The 15,512-nt window shown below is 45.4% G+C and overlaps 1 protein-coding gene across 2 annotated transcripts in view; it reads left to right on the forward strand.

Moving 5' to 3' along the window:
- Positions 1–15,512, forward strand: part of PPP2R2B (protein phosphatase 2 regulatory subunit Bbeta) — a 298,479-nt gene that overhangs the window by 182,387 nt on the left and 100,580 nt on the right. For both annotated transcript variants that reach the window (XM_062189731.1, XM_062189730.1), the window contains exons 3-5: positions 5,113–5,210; positions 8,502–8,667; positions 15,025–15,137. In XM_062189731.1, the coding sequence (XP_062045715.1) occupies positions 5,113–5,210; positions 8,502–8,667; positions 15,025–15,137 (377 nt within the window). The remainder of the gene's footprint in view (positions 1–5,112; positions 5,211–8,501; positions 8,668–15,024; positions 15,138–15,512) is intronic.

Here is a 15,512-nt window from a genome sequence, read left to right on the forward strand (position 1 = left end):
TCTTTGCTGATCTCCTCAGCCTAGCTAAAGAAACAGAAAACTGCCTAGAGCCAACATAACTGTCAGGAATAATGCCAGGTGTTGTGTGTGCAGAACTATGCAGTTGATACAGTAAGTGGTTTTATATTATTATCTACCAAATGTTTCTTAGGTGAAGTATAATACAGTTAACGGGCTCTGAGGGCTACATTGCATTGCCCTTTGTTTTCCAATCCCATGATTGATATTAAGAGGCATTGCTATTGATTTGGTCAGTAACATATTGTTTCTCCAGTGGACTTTGGGTTTCGATCCTCCCGAAGTCTCAACTGAGCCATCATTTTATCAAACAGTCACCTGCTCTCTGAACTGTGCATCACCCAGTAATTGTGGAACCTGCCTCCATCCAGTCCTGTAGTGTTGCATAGACTACAGCACAGCATGGTGCTATCTAAGGGATTGGGACGTGAGTCGGGCGGGGAGGGAGCTACTGTTTTCTTCAGCCTTACAATCACATGAATATAATTGCTCAGTCAATACCTATTGTTCGGGTAAATAGAGACGTTAGGTGTGAAATCACCAGTCTGGAACCTTCATGGGATTCTTAGATTGATTTTTAAAAAAGAAAAACTCAGTCTTAACGGTGCCTATTGAGCTAGAAAAGGGGTTACCAGGCCACCATCTTGTGGAAATTAAATCAGCACAAACAGATGTGGAGCAAACCTCATACCTCCCATGGTTTCCTTTAAAAATCACTTTACCTGCACTTGACCTCTGATACTGTTTCTGCATGTTGTTCTTTTATTGTGTTGACTTTATCCACATCTATATGGAACAGAGGGGAAATGCTCAAGTTTATAGTTTCTTGTTGTGTAGTGTGATGAGGATGAGCATTTAATGTTGTCACATAAACTTAAGATTTAGGGGCTGGCGCTGTGGCGCAGTGGGTTAATGCCCTGGCCTGAAGCGCTGGCATCCCATATGGGTGCCAGTTCTAGTCCCGGCTGCTCCTCTTCTGATCCAGCTCTCTGCTATGGCCTGGGAAAGCAGTAGAAGATGGCCCAAGTCCTTGGGCCCCTGCACCCACATGGGAGACCTGGAAGAAGCTCCTGGCTCCTGGTTTCGGATTGGCACAGCTCCGGCCATTGCGGCCAACTGGGGAGTAAACCAGCAGCTGGAAGTCCTCTCTCTCTCTCTCTCTCTTTCTCTCTCTCTGCCTCTCCTCTCTCTGTGTAACTCTGACTTTTAAATAAATAAATAAACCTTTAAAAAAAATCTTAAGATTTAAAGGTGAAAACCATGCTGAGTTTGATAAATTGATTGCTCTTTTTTTTTTTTTTGATAAATTGATGTCTGTTGGTCATGATTTCAGACAAACTTACTGTCCTTAAGTTTGTTAGCTTATTATTACTTGTGAAACTTATTTTGTCCTGAGAAGCATGTGTTTTGCAGTTTAAGCTGCCCTACCAAAAAGCATGTTGTAAACACAAGGGCATTTGTATGAGAAACTTCAGGATCTTGAAGTTGGAAGGCAGAGTGATTCATGAGTTTTGCATCAATTATGAAACAGTCACAGATGAAGATAAGAAGATATGGATGGGGCAGTAAACTCTTGAGTTAGACCCGCTGAGCAATGATAAATGAGTCAGGAAACACGGAAGTTCACAATAGGTATTAACTCAAGCTGCATGTTCTGATGGAGGGTAGGCGACAGCTTGCTATAAAGAAGCCCACATACATACCATGTGGCCAGCAGGATGAAAACAAAGGGAAGGCCTTTTTTTTTTTTTAAGATTTTGTTTATTTATTTATTTACTTGAGAGGTAGAGTTACAGACAGTGAGAGGGAGAGATGGAGAGAGAGGTCTTCCTTCCGTTGGTTCACTCCCCAAATGTCTGCCTCGGCTGGTGCTATGCCGATCAGGAGACAGGAGTTTCCTCCAAGTTTCCCACGTGGGTGCAGGGACCCAAGAACCTGGGCCTTTCTCTACTGCTTTCCCAGCCACAGCAAGAAGCTGAACTGGAAGTGGAGCAGCTGGGACCAGAACTGGTACCCATATGGGATGCCGGCACAGCAGGCGGAGGATTAGCCTACTGCACCACAGCGCCAGCTCTGGGAAGGCCTTTATTTCAAAGTCTCTCCGTGCCAGTCACCTTCTCCTGTACAAGAGTCTTGAGAAAGACATATCATTGAAGAACGATAACACTTGGAAAGCAAAGGGGTGTTTTTTAATACCTGGGCTCATGCCTAATGGTTTGTAATGCAGAGCTCTGTGAATATTGGCTTGGGGCCTGTGACTTGGACTTCACGTTAAATCTTACCTTGTTTTGACGTCTGCGGATCTGAAAGACATTTTCATATACTCTGGGTGGAAAAACAATGGTTATGTCATCCCTGGAAAAGCAAGTTGTATTTCTCTTTGAGTGACTTTTTTTTTTTTTTTTTTTTTTTTTTTGCGAATGAGCCACAGGATCACACTGTAAAAAAAGCTACTTAACTCTTCTGACCCCCAATTTTATCAACAAGAAAATTTTATCTTCTAGTTTCAATGAAAGGTGGCAGCCCACATAAAATCCTTGTGCTCTCTGTTGGCATGGCTGTCCAGGGGAAAAGCAGAAACTGCATATAAACAAAATCTGAAAACTTGATTCTAACACATGAGCACAGCAAGACCTGGCTTCCCTACCACCTTCTCTTCCCCCTGCTGCTCTTTGTCTCTGGGAAGTGTTTGAGCAATTTGAGATTCCCAGTCATCTAAAAGAAAGCCCCAAAGTGAAAACAGTGACACCCATGTTGGTTCTACCCAAGTCAGGAAGCTCACTAAATAAAAAACGGGAAGCAATCACTAAAGTTAAAAATGGTTGCTTAGGGCTGGCATTGTGGTTAAGCAGCTGCCTGCATCCCACGTGAATGCTGGTTTGAGCCCTAGTGGTTCCACTTCCAATCCAGCTCCCTGCTAAGGTACCTGGGAAAGCAGTGGCAGATGGTTCAAGTGCTTGGGCCCTTCCACCCATGTGGGAGACCCACATGAAGCTGCTGGCTCTTGCCTTCTGCCTGATCCTGCCCCAGTAATTGCAGCCATTTGGGGGAGTGAACCAGTGGGTGAAAGATCTCTCTGTGTGTCTCTTCCTCTCTGTCTCTAACTCTGCCTTTGAAATAAATCTTTTTCAAAAAAAAAAAAAATTGCATGCTAGCACTCAGTGCTGTTCAGTCTTGGCATTTTGAGGCAACTACAGGTGTAAAACAGTCGCCTCGTGTCCTCTACGTATGAGAGTAATTTGCTAAGATGAGCAAACTGTAGTGCAAGGAGGTGGTGAGATACTTCACCTGAGGTGGCTGGCTTTCCAGTCACATTGGATTTCCTTACTCAACTCAGGAGCGCTCGTTATATAAATTGGCTTCCTAAACGTCTATCAGGAGCTTTGCAGCTACATAACTTAATTTGTTTCTTTAAGGCTAGTTTATGGGAGGGATTTTCCAGTTTAGATCACTAGTAAGTCGTGGAGTAGCCTTTCCCTAATGAAGTCTCTATAGGCCAGAAGTCATAAACTCGTGACCTTCAAACAATACTCATGCCAGACAAGATTGATTTTTTTTCTTATGGCTTTGAAAAAAATAGTTGCCAGTATATAATCTTAAGATCTGATTTTTCAGTTTAAAAGAAATTACTGAACATAAGGCAATACATGTAATATCTTATGTAACCAACTGGTTTATGCCAAATAGCCCTTTGTCCCTTAAAAGGAGACGTAAGCTTCCTAGTTCACCTGGTTTACCTCGTCCATGCTGCTTCCTGGCCTTGGAGGGCTTTGAATTTGCTACCTGTTGCAGCTGTCTTCTAAGAGGCCAGAATTAGAAATCACAAATTGTTCTCTGAAAGTGACTAAGGCTTGTCACTTATTATTTATTTATTTATTTTTTACTTTTGCACAGTGACTATTAGAAACATTTTCCTTTTTGGAAAAATGACAGTTACTCTGTAGAAAATGGAGAATTTTACACTAGTTACCTGAATAAATCAGGCATGCAAAGAAAATCCTCAAATAGTATAAAGGTAGGATCTGAAATTGGAATTACTCAAGGGTAATCGCCCGAGTTTTCCACCTCACTGTTTCCCCTTTGCTTTCCATACATAGCATATTCAGAATGTTCCCTAGTCAAAGGCCATAGTCATAATTCCCCTGCCTCTTTTTTCTCTTGTTCCGTTGTTCGTTCTTTTTTTTTTTTTTTTTTAACTCATTTGCACTCTTGGTAGCAATTGTTGGAGCCCTGCAGGGGAATAATTGCAGGGGAATTAACCTCTGACATTTTTCTAAAAATAGCCCTACTAAATCTAATCATAGGTAATTTACCTGTCCGTGTTCCCTGGGGGTAACCAGTGTCGAAAAAAGATTTGGCAGGCTGGCACTCCTTCAGTAATTACCTGGTGATGGGAGTTCCTGGTGCCTGTGCTTTTACCCCATTTAGGCGTGGAGTCCACATTGCCCCCTCTGACCGCATGACCATGTTTTCTCAGCACCCTTTTCCTTGAGTTTGAAGAAGGCTGGGCTCTTGCAGAAGGGTGTGTTGGGCCCACAAAAACTGGGGGAGCATGGGTCACGCCGGAGCATCTGTGGGGTCCTTCCTTGAGTGTGTGACTGGCAGTATTCCCCGCGATTTCTTTGTGTGCTGCCCTTCCCTGTGCCCTGTCTGAGCATCCGAATCCACTTCATTGCGGTCCTCAGTCCCAAGTTCAGTGACCACAACTGAAAGCGTTTGAGCAGGTTTCTTGGTGCAGAAGAAAGGGGAAGGGACAAGATCACCTGCCTGTTGAAGGGCCCTGCTTGGTAGAAATTATTGAAGAAAACGACCATTTCCCTGCTCTTACCCAATACGCAAAGGTCTGACTGTGCTTGTTCCTTTTCTTCTCACCAGATGTTCCAAGAGGTGAAGTGCAGTGTGGGCATCTAGGAGATGGACTGCCCCAAGTCCCCTTCTAGTGCCACTCGAAATACTGAATGTAAAATCCTTGTAAATTCCACTGCAGCGCCAGAGCCCTAAGCCCTTAAACGCACAGAAAAAGAATGTCTATTATCTATCCTTTCAAAGCAAGTGTGCAGTTACTTAAATTGCCTTTGTCTTCTTCTTTTTCAGCTGACATTATCTCTACGGTAGAATTCAACCACACGGGAGAATTACTAGCGACAGGGGACAAGGGGGGTCGGGTTGTAATATTTCAACGAGAGCAGGAGGTAAGTGGCAGTGAATGCAAAATGCCCGTTTTCTTCTCTTTTTCAAGGAAGCCTCCTACTGTTCTCTAATCCTCATGTGTCGCCCTTAACCTTGCTGCTTTGCTCACAAACTAAAAACTGCCAAAAAGTCATTAATATCAACAGTTGCACATACAGACTCACAGAGGCCCCTTCAAAGAGAGCCTGCCGTGGGCATGGCCTTCCGCGGCTCGAGGCCTGGATATCGAACCCCCAAAATGACTCCACCACTTGTCTGATCTGCAAAATTCCATGGGTGCTTGTTGAGCATTGTGACGCCTCCTTCTGGGGTGACAATCTCCTTGAGCATGCGACGGTCAGTCTCCCTCGATTTTGGGTGGCTGCCAGAATATGTTGACGGCAAAAAGGAGTTGTATTTGCCAACAGATGGGAATAGGGCACGTGGGGTCAGCAGAGAAGAAAATGGAGTGCAGTTCCCATAAAGGAGCAAAAGGAATGCAATGTCCTGAAGTGACATCTGAGCATGGCACATGGCCGGCACCGTCCCTGGCATAGGTGACACGAAGGTGCCCCGAGCTGAGCTCTGTGGGCACCACTGTTTGTGAGCAGAAGCGCTGACTTCCAGTGAGTTTCCAGAAGCCCATTTGTGTCCGAGACTTGGAAGCCACTAGGAATTATTTCTCTTTTTCATATAAATTGAGGTTGTGGTTTTGTGTGTGTGTGTGCGTGTGTGTGTGCGTGCATGCTTCTGTTTTGTCAGAATGAAATTATGGCCCGGTTTGATTTCCTTGGCCTCCCCTGGCATGGTCGTGGAGCTTCCAGCAGGCGAGTCTGTGTCCCTAGTAACTGTCCCATCTGCCACTGCCTGCCTCTGAGACTCACCCAGCCCCCGGGAAGCGCGAGGGAGGCTTCACAGGAGACTGCCTTGGCAATTTAATGCCTGCTTTGTGCCTCGAAGCCATTTGCATTACACCTCCCCTCAAAAAAGGGAAGCCTCATTTAGAGGTGATATATTTGGTAATTGCACATTATTTGCAATTAATTTCTATAAGGGCATCATAATCCCTTGGGGTTCTGTATAAATTCAAGTGTTGAGCATTAAATCAGGCACCCAGCCTATTGCATTGGCCCTGGAAATGCGAAAATGTGGTTGGCAAGTAGCAACTAATAGCTCTTCGTGACCTGGAATTTTTCCTGCTCTTCCAGAGCTGCCTTGTGCTAATTGGTCTGGCACATACTACACACACTTGACAGTCTGATTTGGATGGTAGCAAATCAACACTCGTATAAATTTATTGTTAAGGTGGACTGGCGCTCTCTGCAAGTAAGCAAGTGTGTCAGCAGTTAAAGTCCTCTGAAAATGGATTTCAGACCTTCTCTACATTTTTTTTTATTAAAAACTCCAGTTGGATTCACAGTGATAATAGGGTAGAACTGGAGGAGCTACTTAGCATGACCTACCCAAGGCCACATGTGACCTGGTCCGCAGTTTCCGGTAGCTCTTCTTAGGGGTCTCCTATTTTAATCTCCTGAAATATTTAGGAAGCCTGATTCATTAGTGAAATGACAAGGGACATGTTTTCCAAAGCAGGGTGGTTTAGCTCAGGAAAAAATAAATGCCATTGAGGAAAAAGAATTTGCAGTTAAGTGGATGGTACTGTGTCAAAGCTAGGAATTAAAATGAGAGCTAAACATGAGAAGCCAAGCCAGGTGACGTCATAAGGGGCAGACTTGCTTCTGGTTTCAGGATGCATGGTCGTGGAGAGCTTGTTCATAGGAACCTCAGTGCCCACTCCGGAGTGTTTCACGCCAGGGGCAGCACCCTCACCCATGAGTCAGTTAAGATGTGGGCTTGGATGTCCTCTATCCACCCGGCAATACAAAATTGTAAATGGAGCCAGGTTACTCCAAGTCAAGCTTCTGTGGCCGTTGTTTACTGAGACCCAGATTTGAACTGTTGTCCAGGTTTCTAAAGCCTGAGTCTTGACTCTCTGGGCAGGACAGTCCTCCAGGGCCTGAAACACCACACCCCCTTCCCCTTCTTTCCTTTCTCTCTTGTCTTTCTCTCTCTCCTCTCCTCTCCTCTCCTCTCCTCTCCTCTCCTCTCCTCTTTCCCTTGTTCCTCCCTTGCCCTTGTGTTTCGTTTTCTCATCATTTATTTAGTTCCTGCTGTTTGCTCTTTAATCGTTGCTAGGGGAAAGCCAGAGGAAAAGTCTCATTGGCTGCATCGTGATGCAGCTGGCATCTCTGAGTGCCAGTTTTGTCCCTTGTGTTAGGAGGAGAGAGTGGGATGCCCAGATTGGATCCTTGTGAGCTCTGTGACCTTAAAGCAACAGTTTACTATTTCTGACCCTCTTTTGTCCATGTCCCCGCCCTGCCTGCTTTTCAGATTCTGTGAGATTTTAAAAAGCCAGGAAAATTGCTGAAGCTGCAATTTTGTACTATTTGTAAGAGACTGCTACCAGTATACAAAGGGTCTTCAAAAATTTCATGGAAAAGGTGTACTGTGGGGGAAAAAATAAGTGTTTCTCAAAATTTCTGCACCAGAATAAACCTCTCCTTTCATTCCATGTTCCCAATTACTTCTTGAAGGCCCCTGGCACAGGGAAACCAGTGTGAGGTGGCTTATCTCATATCCAAGGCATATTTTAGAGTACAAAATAAAAATATCAAAGCTTCTACTTAAATTGATTTTAAAATCTTGTCCTGTTTTAACTTCTGTATCTGTGCTTGTGTTATGATATACACCATATATAAGTGCAGAAGTTCATGCATATAGGTTACAAATAAATATGTGCATATTGAAGGTCTAAATATTTGCTAATGGGGAACATGATCAAAAACTTTGGAAGAATGAGTGTTTAGGCTAGCAGCTGAAACATCCACATGCCATATTGGAGTTCCTGTGTGATTCCCGGCTCTAATGCAAGCCCTGGGAGCCAGCAGCGATAGCTCCAAGTGATTGGGCTCCTGCCCTCCCAGAGGGGAGACCTCAATTGAGTTCCAAGCTTCAGCCAGAGCCCAGCCTGGACTGTGGGGTACTTAGGTTATAAAACAACTGATAGGAATGAGTGTGCGTGCTCGCTCTCTCGCTCTCTCTCTCTCTCTCAGTTGACATAAATAAAAATTTTTAAATAGCTTGAGAAGCCACTGAAGTAAGAATAAAAACATGGGGCCGTCATCATCCTGGTTCTGATCGCAATGACTCTGCCCAAAAATGAAGAAAGAGAGAAAAAAGGGAGTCGGTGATTTTTGTAGTTGGCTTCCATAATTTAATCTTCTATATATATATTTTTTTTTCCCTTCCTACAGAGTAAAAACCAGGTTCACCGCAGGGGTGAATACAATGTTTACAGCACATTCCAGAGCCATGAACCCGAGTTCGATTACCTGAAGAGTTTAGAAATAGAAGAAAAAATCAATAAAATAAGATGGCTCCCCCAACAGAACGCAGCTTACTTTCTTCTGTCTACTAATGGTACGTGAACTTATCCTGTTTGATATTTGGGGAGATACGGGTCAGCCAAGCTATATAGATTTCAGTCTGTCTTAGCCTCCGTTTTCCTTCCTACCTTGTGGGCTGTTAAACATGTAGAAACTACCTTTGCGAGATGCCTGGAAGAGTACCTGGCACATATAAAGCGTGCCCTCAGTACATGGTAGCCATTCTGTTTTAAAATATCAAATTTATGACCCAATTATGTGAAACTGGTGATCTGCAGTCTTCAATGGCTGTAGATTATTTGCAGGTGTTTTTGGAATGTGACTTCCTGTCTTCAGATTCACTGAGTGTTATTCTGGGAATACATTTCAGGAAACTCGACATGGCGTCTCCGTGAGTTTGGCACACTAAGTAGAAGTTATTAATCCCTGAATATATTTCAGGGCCTGTGAAGCAGATGGCTGTGTCTCTCTGACAAAATCAAGTTCCAAGCTAGGAGCACACGTTGAGAAGAGAACAGGGACCCTAGCAGAGAACTGGGCAGATCATTCTCTCTCTGGTCCCTTTATATTCTCTTTGTACTATTTGTTGCTATAAATAGGTCAGAGCGGGAGAATGTTAGAGGTTGGGTAGAGAGCCAGATGCAATCCTCGGATACAAGCAGGAAGCCTTTGTGTGGTGGCAGTGTCCGCCCTCCAGCCTCCTAAACCATGGCCGAAAGAAACCATCCATGTCCAAACAGTTACACGTTAAAGCTACACGTTAAAGGGTGTTGGCTGAACAGTGCAACAACTAAGAGGATTAGTATATTCAGATGATGCATCTTCCCCCAAACAAATAAATGCGCATCCTGTGTGTGAGCCTCTGAGGAACACATATTTAAATTTAAGTCGCGAAGCTAAGGACTTGCTTTTTCCCTATACCGAACATTTAAAAGAAAGGGAAATGCTCACCTGAAAAAATGCAGAAGATGGACATCATGCAATGAAACATTCATTTTTTTTTTTTTTTTTGACAGGCAGAGTGGATAGTGAGAGAGAGAGAGAGATAGAAAGGTCTTCCTTTTTTTTTTTTTTTTTTTAAATTTTTTGACAGGCAGAGTGGACAGTGAGAGAGAGACAGAGAGAAAGGTCTTCCTTTGCCGTTGGTTCACCCTCCAATGACCGCCGCGGTAGGCGCACTACGGCCAGCGCACCGCACTTATCCGATGGCAGGAGCCAGGTGCTTATCCTGGTCTCCCATGGGGTGCAGGGCCCAAGGACTTGGGCCATCCTCCACTGTACTCCCTGGCCACAGCAGAGGGCTGGCCTGGAAGAGGGGCAACCGGGACAGGATCGGTGCCCCGACCGGGACTAGAACCCGGTGTGCCAGCGCCGCAAGGCAGAGGATTAGCCTAGTGAGCCGCGGCGCCGGCCAACATTCATATTTTTTAAAAACTGGGGAAGCACAATAAAAGGTTGATCATGCCTAATTTTTAATTGTGTTTTGTGGATGACTTGTGAATGCATTCCTTTTATTTTTATTTTTTATGTTTTATAATAAACCATATTAATCTTAGAACAATGAAAGGGACACAGTTCAGCATGTGTAAAAATACCAAATATGAGGCTAGCATATAGATCTTCAAAGAGGCTCTTTTTTTTTTTTTTTTTTTTTTGACAGAGTTAGTGAGAGAGAGAGACAGAGAGAAAGGTCTTCCTTTTTCCTTGGTTCACCCCCCAAATGGCCACTATGGCCAGCGCGCTGCGCCTATCCGAAGCCAGGAGCCAGGAGCTTCCTCCTGGTTTCCCATGCGGGTGCAGGGCCCAAGGACCTGGGCCATCCTCCACTGCCCCACCCTCCCCCCCCCAGCCCGGGCCACAGCAGAGAGCTGGACTGGAAGAGGAGCAACCAGGTCAAAACCGGCGCCCCAACCGGGACTAGAACCCAAGGTGCTGGCGCCGTAGGCAGAGGATTAGTGAGCCATGGCACCAGCCAAAAGGGGCTCTTCTGAAACAGCACGTTTAAGATTATCCAAGCAGGTCTCATCTAACACGACAAGATCCCCACTCAGCTGTTTCTCCAGATTACAAGTCGTTTCATTCTTCCTCATAACTCTTTCTTGTCCTGTTCACCTTCTGTGAATCTGATTTCTTAGAAGCCAAGCCACATGCATTTGTTAGGATTTCTCCCCTTCCAGTTGGGCTGCTTCTGTTTCGCTCACAGGCTCTGTAGATTGAACACTATTCAAAATAAGAGATTTCTGATGATTTTCACTTCATTACTTCCATGGGAGGAAATTTGCCTTCTATAACTAGCTTACTGTGTGTTATGAAATTTAGCCTATTGATTATTGCAATACAATTCAAAGAGTTATTAACTACTTTGTGTTGGGGGAGGGGATGTGAGAGAAAGTGAAATGCAATGAAGATTAATTATATAGCGTAATGTTCTGTTAATTGAGTTTTTAAGTAGTTTTTTGATTAACAAGGATATTATCTTCCCATTTGGGATGCTATTTCATATGCCAACATCATCTCAAAATGATTCTTAAAAGAAAAATCCCCATGTTCTTGTATGATTTTCTTCTTCATACTAATATTGAGGTTGAGATTCTCCCTTAAGCCAAATGGGTTAACATGCAAAATTTAATGGGAGACAATTGGAATTACTGTACAAAAGAGAAAATGAAGATAGATGATAAGATGGTGTTAAAACCTGCCACGAGTGATGATAAAGTGCTTAGAGAAGCAGCCAGAAGGAAGAAGAAGGCATTATTCACAGTAAGAGGTGCACGTTCCTTGGACTTGGAGCCACGAAGCTTCAAGACACCGAGTCAAGAAGAGCCGTGTGCTCATAAAGTCAAGAACGACTCCGGGCAACACAACTATGGGGAATTGGATGGAATTTGCCATCAATTATCTTTTTTTAAGGAAAAAAAAAAAAGTATGCTCATCTCATTATAGTTGGGTACAATTTTTACTTTCTGCTGGAAGATATTTTCTACATTATGATTTTTAATGAAAACTAAACCAACATTCAGTTGCGAAGCTTGACCTTTAAGTTATTTGCCATATGATGACACATGGCTGCATTTAGCTTCCTACTCCTGCCTTAATACCTGTGATGAGAGTGCAAGGTTCAGAAAATTTGTTGTGCTTGCTCTAAAGTGGTACACATTTATTATTTTAAAAATGGAAAAAAACAGAAGCAAAATGAAGACAGTAGAACTGCTTCCATCAAGAGATAACTACTGGTTATGTCTTTAAAAAAAAAAAAAGCAACCAGGCATAGGTTGCTTTGTAATAGAAACGTGATATAGTCTATAAACTGCTTTGTAACCAGATTTTTTTAATTTAATTAATTACAGGAATGTCTTACTAATTATTAAAATTATTTCAAAATACCATAAGACTTTCAGTGCCTTCATAATGTTCCTCTGTATGATTTACTAATAAGTCTCCCACTACTAGACCTTGAGCCATTAACAAATTCTCACTGCTGTAGATTATATTTTATGTGTTATATCCTTACAAATATATAAAGAGATACACACTGAATAGGTAAATAGATAATTAGGCAAAGTACATATTATAAACTATGCATACTGATTAAAATATTTAAAAATTACCTGTAAACATTGAAAATTTTCTGACTGGCTACCTCTGAGAGCTTTTAATCTTTTAGCTTTATATTTATTTTCACTTTCTAAACAGTGACATGTACCACTTGTATATTAAAAAGATGGAAATGAGAAAGTAGAAAATCTGTATAGGCAATGCTATTGTTTGTAACACCCCTGAAATAAGGCATAGACAAAATACTATTAGGATCTATGCAAAATGTTGGCAACGATTGTCCCTGATTAGCGTAATTAGAAGTGATTTTTATTGTCTATCTTTTACCTATGATTTCTGTTTTCCTGAATAACAATTTGTCAATCATGTTCAAGAAAACCTAAGACAAAAATGGCCTTGCCAGTGGGATGGGATCCATTTCAAAGGCAAGCAACAGGACATGTTTGGTGCGAAATTCTCTGATTCTGGGCTGCTTCTAAGCCACAGCTGAGCAGGAGCTAATCAAGTGGCTCCATAAATAAGCACCGTGTTTTATTTTCTCACTCGAGAAAGCAGCTCGGTGTGCCGCAGCATCTCCAGAGCGGCGATGGCATCTAGAGAGCAAGTTCTAAATGAAGCCCGCAGCTGGGAAAGGCAGCTCTACCTTTTGCCCCAGCACGAGCAAGGGTGAGCACACGGCTGGGAGCACACGGAGGGCATGCTTGGAAGCGCGGCTGGGTGTGCCAGCAGACGCATGCCCGACAGGAGAGACGAGAGGGCCACGGATCTGTGCCCAGAGCCGCCTTGTTTCTGAGTGGGCATTGAAGACCCTGAGGGCAAGGCTCCTGCTCCTGACGTGTTCCAGGGGAGCAGTGCCAGGCACCAGCAGCCCCTGCTTACACAGCCTGCACTGCCGTGACAGAGGAGTGCTGGTGGTGGACACAGGACGGTGTGGAGAAGCAGAGGAGCAAGGTGGTACGCGGTGGGGGTGGGGGTAGCAAAAGGGAAAGGAAATCCTAATAAAGGCAGGGCCGGCTTTTCTCCACCCACCGTAGAATGAAGAAGCTGGATGTGTTGATGTCAGTGGGATGAAGCTGAAGCCATCAGAGCAACGTGTTATTACAGCAGGGCTGTCACCCAATTTGCTAATTCCAGTGACAGCTGCCATTTGTGGGCCATCATTAGGAGCCCAGCGCTGTGTGAAACACTCTGCGTGCTGTGATCTGCAATTTGCTTCGTGCTCACAGGGCCCCACGAAGAAGACCCTGATTCCCCTCAGCTTAGGAATAAACCTATGTCCAGAGAAGCTCAGGGTCTTGATTCGTCAGGGTGACACACGGGGGGCCTACACTCAGACTTGCTCATGGCTGATCTGAAATTCAGGTTAACTGGGTGCTCTGTAGCTTTTCCCCTGCTAAATGTGGCACTGTGACTTGTTCGTCACTCAAGACACACCAGCCCTATGCCTTCTGTGTGGGAAGCACATCCTTGGCCACGTGGCTGGCTGAAATTGGAATGAGGACTGGGCCCTGGCTTAGTGGGCTCCAAAGCCTTGTACAGGACGCCAGGGAAAATGCAGCAAAGGCAACCAAGCCCCACCTTCCTGAAAAGCAGTGAAAACTAGGAGGACCAGTTAAGGCCGGATCAGATAGGGAAGGTCCCCGAAGGCGTGAGACCCACAGACACCATTTGTCTGGCCCAAACATGTTTCCTTAAAAAGTGCGACTGAAAGCCTACAGGCTGACACCCAGTCCCCAGAGCACCTGTCAGCTTCGACTCACTTCCCTGGCCTGGCCGAGCCCCCTTAGCGTTGGACGTCTCCCCTCTGTTTTAATGCTATGGAGAATGACGGGCGTTGTCGAGTGGCATAGAAGGCCCGGAAAGTACCAAGGGGAAGAGGGAGTTCCCAGCTCAGGACTCCTAGGAGACAGCAGTGGGAAGCAAACAGCTTGATTCCTCCGCTTAGCCTTGTCTGTCCCTGAGGGTTGCCAGACATACACACCCCGTACGAAAGATCCATCCATCGAGCCAAATACTTGTTCAGTACGAGCTGTGTCCTAGTCGCTGCTCCAGGTAGTGAACAAGGTAGGATCCCTGCCTCCCGCGATTTTACATGCTGGTGAGAGACAAGTCAACAGATCCCAAGCAGCCAACCAACTTGGAGGTGGTAACAAGTGCTATGGAAAAAAATAAAGCAGCGAAAAGGAGATAGCACATGGGAATATGGACAGCATCCTTACATCCATGTCCTGGAGGCTGGGACTTGAACAGAAAGGGGCCGGTTATGTGACAAAGGGGAGGAAGGGCTTTCCTGGCAGAAGACACAGCATGTACAAAGGCCCTGGGGGCAGGATTGGGCTTGATGTGTCCAGGGGCAGTGAGGGAGAGAGGGACGAGGGTGGACGGCGAGATGAGAAAGGTGGAGGGAGTTGAGAATGCAGATCCTGAAGGGACTTTGAGGACGTGGCGAGAACGGTGTTGATGCGAGGCAGGATGCTAACAGAGAGCGGAGCAACCAGCTTACTTCCTGGAATTTTGAGTTTTAGAGCCATTTGCCGCAGGAAGGGCCAAGAGAGGTACGCGGTAAACTGTGCTTACTCTGATACAGTGCCAGTGTCTGCCCTGAACCAGCTGAGCTACCACATAAGCTGTAGAGTGAGCAGCTCCTTGGGCACTGTCCGTGCTTCTGTTTTGAACCCTGCGCCCTGCCTTCCATGGCAGATTTGCCCGCTGCAGCTCCTGGATGATTTGTTTCCTTCATTACCCTCACCTCACTCTATTCCCCCCTCCAAAGAAAAAAGCCTTGACCAGTTTTCTTTCCGCTGTGTTTGTGACCGCCCCTGCTTGTGCTCCACAGATAAAACGGTGAAGCTATGGAAAGTCAGCGAGCGGGATAAGAGGCCAGAAGGCTACAACCTGAAGGATGAGGAGGGCCGGCTCCGGGACCCTGCCACCATCACAACCCTGCGGGTGAGCGCTCACGGCCGCTGCGGCCACTGGGGGGGGGGGGGGGGGGGTCGGGGCGGGGGTGCACTCCAGGTCAGCCACGCGCCGGCTGCTGCGACAGCCTTGTTGGTGGCGGCTGTCACGTGAGAGTGAGGGCACTTGGGCAGGGACTCAACCTGCCCCAGTCTCTGGTGGCAGATGGAAGAGTGGGAAAGGTGCCAAGCCCTAAAGCCTACAAATCCATGCATCTCCCTTTGTCCCTGAGGACTTGCCCAGGTGGCCACTGCCATCCGTTACGCTGTCCTTAGCTTCTGTCTGCTCGCATTAGCTCAGATGTCTGGAGCACCTTATGCTCTCAAAGTCCAGGGGGTGGGACTACCCAGACGGGAAGCTGGGATC

Source organism: Lepus europaeus, chromosome 4, assembly GCF_033115175.1.
Source record: "Lepus europaeus isolate LE1 chromosome 4, mLepTim1.pri, whole genome shotgun sequence".
Classification (NCBI taxonomy): Eukaryota; Metazoa; Chordata; class Mammalia; order Lagomorpha; family Leporidae; genus Lepus; species Lepus europaeus.